The 10335-nt window shown below is 38.3% G+C and overlaps 2 protein-coding genes across 2 annotated transcripts; both read right to left on the bottom strand.

Annotated features, from left to right (window-relative positions):
* Positions 1 to 1257: 1257 nt before the first annotated feature.
* Positions 1258 to 2151, bottom strand: LOC114544886 (uncharacterized protein K02A2.6-like). The gene has a single exon (XM_028563377.1). It carries the CDS (start codon positions 2149 to 2151, stop codon positions 1258 to 1260), a length of 894 nt encoding a protein of 297 aa, XP_028419178.1.
* A 6250-nt stretch (positions 2152 to 8401) lies between these two features.
* Positions 8402 to 9640, bottom strand: LOC114544885 (uncharacterized protein F54H12.2-like). The gene has a single exon (XM_028563376.1). The coding sequence runs from the start codon at positions 9638 to 9640 to the stop codon at positions 8402 to 8404; it is 1239 nt and encodes a 412-aa protein (XP_028419177.1).
* Positions 9641 to 10335: the final 695 nt, after the last annotated feature.

The following is a 10335-nucleotide window of genomic DNA, read 5'->3' as shown; positions in this document are numbered from 1 at the left end:
TTCCGGTACATTATACTGGCTGACTACTTGACATCCATGACACGATTTACACACTCATTCAGCATCTATGTCCATCTTGGGCCACCATACTTTCGTTCTTAATCTGCTTTTCGTCTTACAATTCCTTGATGGCCTTCATGTGCCGCTTCCAAAACCTTTCTTCGCAACATCTGAGGAATAACGATTCGATTCCCCCGTAAAACAAGTCTACCAATCATGCAGAGCTCATTCTTACACACGCATATGCCGACAGTTTACATTTAGTCCAATCTCCCGATTCGATATAGTATCGCACACTTTGTAATTCAGCGTCGATTTCTGACGCTCTCTCTATTTCTTTAGTCGTTAAGCCACGGGTGTCGCTTGTATGGCAACGAAACGGATGACGTCCTCTTTCTCGCTGCTGTGGTCTTTTGGACTCTTCTGGTTCATTCTAGACAAAGCATCGGCAATGTTCGTCTTTCCAGGCCGGTAAACGACCTTGAAGTTGTGGCACTGAAGCCGTAATACCCATCTTTCGATCCTTGCTGAGGGTTTCGATGTCTTGTTGAAAATACACTCTTGTGGCTTATGGTCAGTTTCCAGTTCGAATTCACGACCATACACATATATATTAAACCGCTCGCAAGCCCACACGAGTGCAAGTGCTTCCTTCTCTGTTTGGGCGTATCGCCGCTCTACGTCCGAGAGGTTCCTGGAGGCATACGACACGCGCTCTCCACTGGTCTCCTTGCAGTTGTAGCAACACAGCTCCAATTCCCTCCGGCCCTGCATCCGCGACGATTCTCGTTTTGCAGTCGTTTCTAAAATAAGCCAGGGCTTCAGCCCTAGTCATCATCCATTTCAGCTTCTCAAACGCCTGCTGTTGCTCTGACCCCAAACGAACGACTGTCCCTTTCTTAGTACACGACGCAACGGCTCTGCAATCTGCGCAAAGTCCGGGATAAACTTTGCCGAATACTGTACTAACTGTACGAACGACCTAACTTCCGAAACATTTTGCGGTGGTCTAGCGTTGACTACAGCAGCAACTTTCTCTTCACTTGGTGCCACCCCTTTGGCACTGAGCTTGTGGCCAAAAAAGGTCAAGGCCGGAAGTCTAAACTGACATTTGTCCCCATTTACGGTAAGACCTTTCTCTCGCAGACGTGTTAGTACTTTAAAAGATTCTCATCATGCTCGGATAAATCAGCCCCGTAAACAATAAGACATCCGCAATATTTGCCACCCCATTGCACCCTGCCAAAACATCTGAGATTATTTTCTGGTACTCTCTGGAGCTGAAGTAATTCCGAACATCAGTCGACGATATCTATATAACCCCCGGTGTGTCACGAACGTCGTAATGTCCCTTGAATCCTCTGTGAGTTCCACTTGATGAAACCCCCATTTGAGGTCTATCTTACTAAATACCGTTGCTCCATTTAAATCATACAAAACTTCTTCTATGGTCGGAATAGGATGTCTTTCCCTTACAATCGCCTCGTTTGCCCTTCTCATATCGATACAAACTCGAATATCCTTTCCATCTGCTTTTGGAACAACCACTAATGGTGAAACCCACCTTGTAGGCGTTGCTTCTGGCAATTCTTCGATAATACCCATGTCGAGTAACTCGTCTAACTTATCGTCTACTTTGTCCCTTAGACCGAATGGCAGTCTACGCACCGGCTGAGCAACTGGTATAACATCCTCATCGATATGCAGTTTCAGCTTGTAATCCTTAAGTAGTCCGACTCCAGTAAAAATATCAGCAAACTCCTCACGAATATCTGAATCACTTCCCTCTTGTGTGACCGTGTTAACAGTTCTTATTATTTCTTCAGGTCCAACCCTGAGTACTTTCAATTGTTCGGCTGTTTTCTTCCCCAATATAGGCCTTCCGTTCTCTTTAATCACAGTGAAATCGTCTACACATCTTTCACTGTTTGCCTCGCACACAATCTCTGCTGTAAATGTCCCTACAACGTCGATTGGCTCTTTCTGTCCATACGCAAACAGTTTCTTGTCTGATACCCTTGACTCGCACCTAACATGTTTTCTTTTAAGATAGTTCCAGAGTTCACAATCAATTACATTACATGTTGCACCTGAGTCAATTAAAATACTTTCTAGTTTCACTCCTCCAATAATTAGATCCACCTGACCCATATCTTTTGTCCATGCCCACCAATAACAAAGGCATAGTCATCTCTTGTTGGTGTTTTTCCTTCTTCCTCAGAGACTTTATATGCTCTTTCTCCTCCTTTTTTTCTTTCTCCTTGTTGTGCTTCTCCCCTGCTTTTTTGCAGCAAGCTGAGAAGTGACCTATGATTCCGCATTTATTGCAGCTCTTGGACTTTGCTGGACAATTTGCGTCTCGAGCAAAATGCCCAGTTTATTACAGTTGTAACATCGTCGTACGTTATCCTTGTTGTCGTGCCCAGTCCCCTTGGCTGAGTATCTGCGCTCTTTCTGATCTGTGTTGACCTTTTTCTCTTTTCGTCCGCTCCAACGCGATTTATGACTCACAACGTTTACTGTATTCGAACCTTCCATTGATTTCAACTGCTCTTCTACCGCCTCATATGCCCGCGCAATATCTTGTAAATCCTTGAGTGTTGCATTAACGCGTTCAAGAAACTTCCGTCTAAGCTTTGAGTCGCCACATTTCTCAATTAGTTGGTCTCGAATTGCTTCTTCCACGTTCTGAAATTCGCACGCACGTAGTAGCTTTTTGCCTAAGACGCGAAACAAAATGATCCACTTCTCGCCGTTCATCTGACTCATTTGACGAAACTGGTGTCTCTCAAACGGTAGATTCACTTTAGGGACGAAATACTCATCCAAGACCTTGACGCAATCCTTAAACTCTTTCTCTTTGTCTTCGTTTACTAAGTAAAATATAGTTCTTGCAACTGCAACCCCCCCGTATGCAGAAGTAATGCCACTTTCTGTTTGTCATTTATTACTCCCTTTGCCGTTAAAAACACATTAAATGACCGCTTCCAGCGCTTCCATCTCACAGCCAAATTCGTTGGGTCTTCCCTGGGGTTAAAGCAAGGAAGCCCTTTGACGTCGCTTGTCAATAAACTTGCTTGAGCGCCTGCCGGATTGCCGTTTGTCCTGCGCCATCTTCGTCCGCGACAGACATTTCAAATATTTTCGCTAAATACTACACTCCCGATTGGTAATCTTGCCAAATAGTAGTATTGTCCTGGCCGTATAGTGGGATTTTTTATAGTGGGATTGCTGAGTCAGCAATGTGACGTCATAATATCTCGCGTAAATTTTATAGTGGGATCTCTAATGTGACGTCATAATAACACGTGCTTATATCTAATATTACGTCAGAGCTAATTACGTAATGATGTCTAATATTCTATACAGTGGATTAGGATTAGGATTAGGATTAATGGGGTTATTTTAAATCCTAATTCTCTTGTGACGTCATTCATAATTATTGCAACGTGTTTGTTATTCTTTTATAAAGCACGTGTTTTTTCATTTCAGCACGTGTTTTTATATTTTAGCACGTGTTTCTTCTATAAAGCACGTGTTTATTCTATCTTATAAATATATGTTGCTGTTGTGTGCTTCTTTTATTATTATATAATTCTTCACAGATAATAATAATAATAATGTCTAGCTTACCGCATACTACTCATGAAGTATTGTGTGATCGGAAATATAAGGAGACAGGAGGTGAACTGGGAGGTGAACAGGAGGATATAAGCAAAGTGCGGGAGGAGGACAGAAGGACCGGTCTCAATACAAGAGAGGATTATTACAGGGGATATACCTATACGCATGGGATCTCACTCCGGATACGTGCGCCTCACCCCTAATGTTTAGCTTATCAGATACCACTCACGAAGTATTATGCGATCAGAAATATAAGGAGACAGGAGGTGAACAGGAGGATATAGAGACAGGAAGTGAACAAGAGGATATAAGCAAAGTGCGGGAGGAGGAGGAAAGAAAGAATAAGATAAATATCATGCGTAGTGTGGGTTGCGACTGGCCCGTGGAGGATTTCGAGTATTTTATGTCTAAATAGAATATGTGGATATACATTATTACTTAAGTAGCGGTGTTTTTATAAAAAAGCACGTGCATTTATGTTAAGAGCACGTGTTGTTAATTTTATAAATATGTAATATTTATGTATTTTTATATCATTTCTATAATGGCTGGCGGTGTTGATGTTAGTGTCGATGTTGTTGTTAATCAAATTCAAGATATAATTATCGATAGCAAGGCTCCAACAAAACGTGCCATCAGAGGTTTATTTTATTGTCAACAGAGGACATATGTGAGACCATTGGATATTGATTCTATGATTACGTTTGTTCAATTACTGAGAGTTCATCCTCTAAGAAATCAGTTGACACAAGCACTCAGGACGGTGTTTATTTATATGGTTCATTATATTTTAAGGGCCGATATTGTGGAGATTCTTACTCAGTATGCCAATATACGACCTGGGAAGTATTGTATAGAGATTCCGCTTTATTTTACGACTCACAGTGTTCATGTTTACGAGGAGTATGTTGATGTATGGGGACACCACAGAGATGTGTTAAGATTACCGCGTGGAATGTTCAGATGTGACTCTATTGTTCAGATTGAGGATAAACTTTATGGAATGTGTACATATCAGGATTATAGTTTAATACATAAAGTTGTAAAGAGTGTTTATGCTGATATGAGAGCAAACCATAATTTGAATTTTATTCGTGTTGGTTCTTCTCTTGTTAAAAAGTTATGTACACATATAGATAATGATGTATTATTGAATGTGGCGATTACTAGACAATCATGGAGTTTGAATAAAATAGCAAGGGTTTGGTTAGTTCGTATAATATTTTAATTAGTAGTAATAGCACGTGTTTTTATTCAATGAGCACGTGTTTTTTGAGAGTATAAATTTTGATGTATTGTAGAAGCTTTTTTAGAAGTGTGTTAGTTATGAGATGAACAGAGGATTTTTTAACTATGGATGTAATTTATGATGAACTTTGTAAGAGCAATGTTGATATTGATGTATTAACTTTATCGTTTCATGTTGGAGAGATTTATGAGAAATATACAGATACATATAACGAGATTTTGGGAGCATTATCTTATGAGGATTTATTTAAGATATGGGAATTGATGCGCCCTAGCAGTTTTGGGCATGTTATATCTTATTTAACGTTGGTATACGCGGCGGGGAGTGTTTCTGAGGAGGAGAGACGTAGAGCCACGAGGATTGCAATACCTGTGTTAAAAGCTATTGATCTATCACCATACAGAGAACGAGCAAAAAAGAAGAGGAGGGAGATGTGGGGTCGTTTTTTAGAATAAGACCTATATTGTTTATATGTATAATTATGGGTTATTTATTATATGTTATTGTGAGAAGTATAAGAGAAGTATATATGTTTTATTTAATTCATTTATACTTTTACTTTCATTATGGATGTAAGGTTTAAGGTACCTGCAAATTTTTATGTATCGGGTCAAAGTCAATGTTGGAGTCATTTTAATACGAAAAATATTATATTATATTAATGAGATGTTTCATCCTGTTCCATCTAAGATTATTTATTGTTATGGGGAGTATCAAAAGGAGTTTGATGATTTATATAACATAGAGTTTGTGGAAGGATTTCCCTCTGATTTGGATGAGATGACAAGGGGCATGAGCAGTCATTAATAGTTTTGGATGATTTAATGAGTGAATGCTCTAAGGATCAACGTGTGTCTGATTTATTCACGCGCGGTTCACATCATAAAGGCATTTCTGTTTTTTATTTAACTCAGAATTTGTTTCCTCCCGGAAAATTATCAATTAGTTTGAATTCACATTATTTTATCGTATTCAAGAACCCTCGTGATTCTCTTGGTATTTCAACTTTGGCCAAACAGATGTTTCCAAGACGTGCACAGTATTTAATGGATTCTTTTAATAATGCAACGAGGGAACCTTTCTCATTTATTAATTGACTGTCATCCTCAAACCCCGGAGAGTATTCGTTTACGTACAAATATTTTACCTGGGGAGAGACATATTGTATATATGCAAAGGTAGAATGAGTTATGTATTCATTTGTGTTACTCATTTGAATTAGGATGACATCAAGAAATATATCTGTTTTTATTGCTGGTAATTCCAGGAAAGTGACATTCAGGGAACCCTTCTTGACACGTGAGGGGTCTACTATTGTTGTGAAACAAGTTACAGTATTTTGGAAGTTTAAGAATATTACAAGTGATAATAACAAGTTTACGATTGTGAAGAATAATGTTGAGGAGGAGAAAACACTTGAGACTGGGTATTGGGATTTTCAACTTCTAAAAGAGCGTTTGGAAGGAGAACATATTACATTATCACCCAATGTTCATGACAATACATGTACTATCGGTTTTGATTCAACAAAAATGACTTCAGTAAAATTAAAGAAGTTTGGCAAGATACTTGGTTTCCCCGAGAATTATCATTTAAGCGTAGAGAAGAAGTCACCAGGCCCTGTGGATGTAAATCATGGTTTGAGATATCTTACCATCTCGTGTGATCTTATTGATTCACTTAGAAGTGTCGATGTTGAAGGTGGAAAGAGTACGGTTCTTGCATATTTACCAGTTACTCCAGATACAAGACTGAATTCTTCTATTTCGGAGTATACAAATGAGAATTATCCAACAATTCCAATTCAATCGGATATTGTTACTAAAATGACATTTACAGTTGGTTCTAATATAAATGTTCCAGTGGATGTTGACGTTCTCTTAAATCTTGTAATTGATTTATAAATATATAATATTTTTAATAAAGTTTCATTTACAAGATGTCAGAGTATATAGAAAGAACTCTACCGTTTATACAGGTGTTAGCAAAATCAAAACCTCAAATACAGAAAGCCATTTTTCAATACGGACCGCCGGACCTGATTTTAGCACTTAGCGAGATTGTTTTGAACACACTTAAAGGGGTAATTCATTTAACTCCACGTCAGAAGCGTCGTTTAACGCGTTACAAGAAAGAACTGCGCGCGTTAGTAAAGAGAAACGTTTCAATTAGGAAGAAGAGGAGATTCTTAGTTCAGAAGGGTAGCGGTTTTCTCTCGATGCTTGTACCATTAGCTTTATCCGTGTTACTTAAGGAGTGATGAAGCGCATGGTATTAATTCCCGAGGAGAGGCTTTTACGTTATGAACAACGTGACAGGGAGCAAGTGGGAGGTCAAGTGGGAGGTCAAGTGGGAGGTCAAGTGGAGAATTCGTTACAGGAGTCAGAGAACGAGTTAACGGATGATATAATTGTACGTGGGATTCCAAAGACCATGAAGGCAAGAGCTTTAGCCCTCTTGGAACGTTTGAGAGCAAGATCCGATGTTATTTCCTGGGATAATACAGGACAAGTGAAAATAGATGGTGTTCTTATCCCAAAGTCTAATATTTCTGATTTGATTTCGGATGCTATGAGATCTCGCAAGTCTTTTAATCCTGAGGGTGTACGTGAGTTTTTCCAAGTCCTAAATAGAATCAACGTTCCAAAAGATTTGGTAAGAAATGAGGAGAGATGGAAAGATGTGGGAAGTAAGGATAACATTCCCAAGAAGAAGGTGTCGTTTGATCTCTCAGAGAGTGAGGATATGGAAAAGGGAAAAGGATTTGATTTTGGGATAAGTTTTTTTAATAAGGTGGGAAAGAGTTTTAAGGAGGAGATGGATAAGGAGAAGAGAAGAAGAAGAAGAAGAAGAAGAAGAACCAAGAGGGGGAACTATTTTTAGACGACAAGATTGGTTAGGGATAGGTCCATTTGATAGGAGGAAGAGGAATTATTATTATTATTGATGTATAAAAATATTTCAAATAAAGAGTTTTTTCTAAAAGAGTGTTTTTATTATTGTTATTATATTATTATTATATTATTATTTAAAATAGTTTTTTACAACATTGATTAAGCCCACAAGTGGGTTGATTAAATATAACAACATTAAAATGTTTCTTAACATAGCATGCCACTTCACAATCGTTCCATGATGTATTATTCGTAAACATGTTCACAATTTTGTTCATGGTATATCCAAGACAACGATGGTATAGATAGAAGATGCAATATTGACCACATACTTCGGTCCAATGACTTTGTAGGGTACGAGCATTCCATTTGAGATTCTCAAAGGAGGGTCTAAATACGTCTTTATAATGTTGAGGTGGTTTTCCGTAACTATCAAAGAATTCACCGTTCTCTTTTGAAGTAAAATAAAAAATAACCCAATGCGTTCCAGGTTTTGTACTAGGATCCGTGTTGACAATAAATCCACATGGGAAAGTTTTTAGAAATTTAGGTATTTCATCTGCCGGAAACACCCCGCAAAAATATTTTTTAACTATAGGATGATGTTCAAGTACGTTTTTTATTTGTGTGGTATTCATGTAGAAATATCATAGATTACGTTTCTTTCCGAATCTATTTGTACGACATTCTCAAAGTCTCCATAGCATACCAAGGAAATGGGTGCACTTGGAACATCCCCAGCAGCAAACGTAATGTCAAGTGTCAATGAACCCCGTTGCACTGTGTTAAAATAGGGCGAGGCACCGCACATATCCGGAGTGAGATCCCATGCGTATAGGGTATATCCTTTGTAATAATCCTCTCTTGAGATATCGAGACCGGTATTATAATTCATTTTTCCTGTGCCTGAGAATAATGTGTTATATGCTTGGATGAAATTTTCCTTGTTATCTTTGTAGTTAAGGACAAGTTGTTTAAACGGTATTTCTTCACCATTTGCTGTTAATGTCACCGATGATACGTTGAAGTGTTTGAAGTTATATGGGTTTTTTGTGTGAACTCCGCTAAAAGCGTCAGCGTCTACGAAACCGCAAACAAATGTCTTGGGGATGATTCCAGCAAACATATTATCTTTTCTTATTTGTGGAAGGTTTCCCGGTATGGTGAATGCTTTGCATTCCACCCGTCGTATAGGATAAGTAGCGGGTACCGATTTCAATGCCAGTTCATGTGCCTTAGTGGTCTCGTTCACTTTAACCTTACGTACTTTAAGAGTTACATCCACAAGTTTTATTTTAGCATTCATAGGATTAGCATTTTTATCCATTAAACAAAACTTGTCAGAGTTTCGGTTTAAGACTAGCTTGAGATCCACCATACTAAGTAGTAATCGCTCCATCATAAATATATCGCAAAAAATTGGTCCCGACATTACCAAGAGTTTTCCGTCTTGAATAAATTTATGACGTTTTGCAAAGCCTTGATTTCCATTTCCCGGTACTATGAATTTTATGGTTTTCTTAGTGGCAACACCACTACTTGGGACATTTGTAACGACCTCCACTGATTTTTCTGATGGGAGACTTCCTGTTTCATCCATTTGTCCTGGGGTATCTTTATAATATAATGCTGAGGTGAGTTGAGATTTTTTTGCCGAGACATCGTAATTCAGGAGGGTTTCCAGGTAGGCGCGATAAGCATAAGTACCCATAGCCGGAGTAACTTGTTTTCCATTTAAAAAAACATCAACTTGTTTAAACAGACTATGTAGGAAATTGTTTATGGGAGCTACACTTGATTGTTCGTCACCGCCTAAGGAGGTTCCGTCCGATTTTGTAATTTTCAGTTCGACCACGAGAATCATTTTTGACATGTCGATATAGTCTTCGGTACCTGCCGTTATGAATGTGATAGGCCCGTCATCGTTTTCTACACTGGAGAGTGGATGATAATCAACCCATCGTCCTTTTTCCAAACTTAATTGTGTAGATGGAATGTCAAATAGATCAATTTCGCTTTTATCGCAACGATTTGAATTTGGATGTACGTAATTATTATTCATTCTTATGAGATTTATATGGACTTCTTCTTTACATCAATATCAGATAGGATATGATTACTTTTTAAATATTCATTCAAATATAAGTATTTTCTTATTTCAACCAAATATGTCTTTAGGGAGAGCTTTTCTCTGTCTCTTAGTCATGTTACGCGCTCTTACAACACCAATGGGTCTCTTACGTTTTGTTTTACGTTTTGTTTTACGTTTTGTTTTACGTCCTTTTCCTGCTTGAGGTTTTTTTCTACCTTTTCTCGATAGAGATCGTTTTATTGACGTTTTATGTTTTCTCCCCCCGATTTGACTTTTCTTAGATCGTTTTCTAGATTGAGATCGTTTTCTAGATGGGGATCGTTTTCTAGATTGAGATCGTTTTCTAGATTGAGATCGTTTTCTAGATTGAGATCTCTTACGTTTTTTTCCACCTGATTGTCTTGGGGTTTGATTTGCTGCCTGATTTAACATTAATGTTTGTAATGCTTTTTCCAATGCCATGTTTGTAGCACGTG

The sequence above is a fragment of the Dendronephthya gigantea genome, unplaced genomic scaffold (genome assembly GCF_004324835.1).
Source record: "Dendronephthya gigantea isolate DGI-Jeju-01 unplaced genomic scaffold, DenGig_1.0 001014F, whole genome shotgun sequence".
In the NCBI taxonomy this organism is placed as follows: Eukaryota; Metazoa; Cnidaria; class Anthozoa; order Malacalcyonacea; family Nephtheidae; genus Dendronephthya; species Dendronephthya gigantea.
The sequence above is the reverse complement of the archived record's forward strand: the minus strand, read 5'-3'. Positions and strand labels throughout refer to the sequence as shown.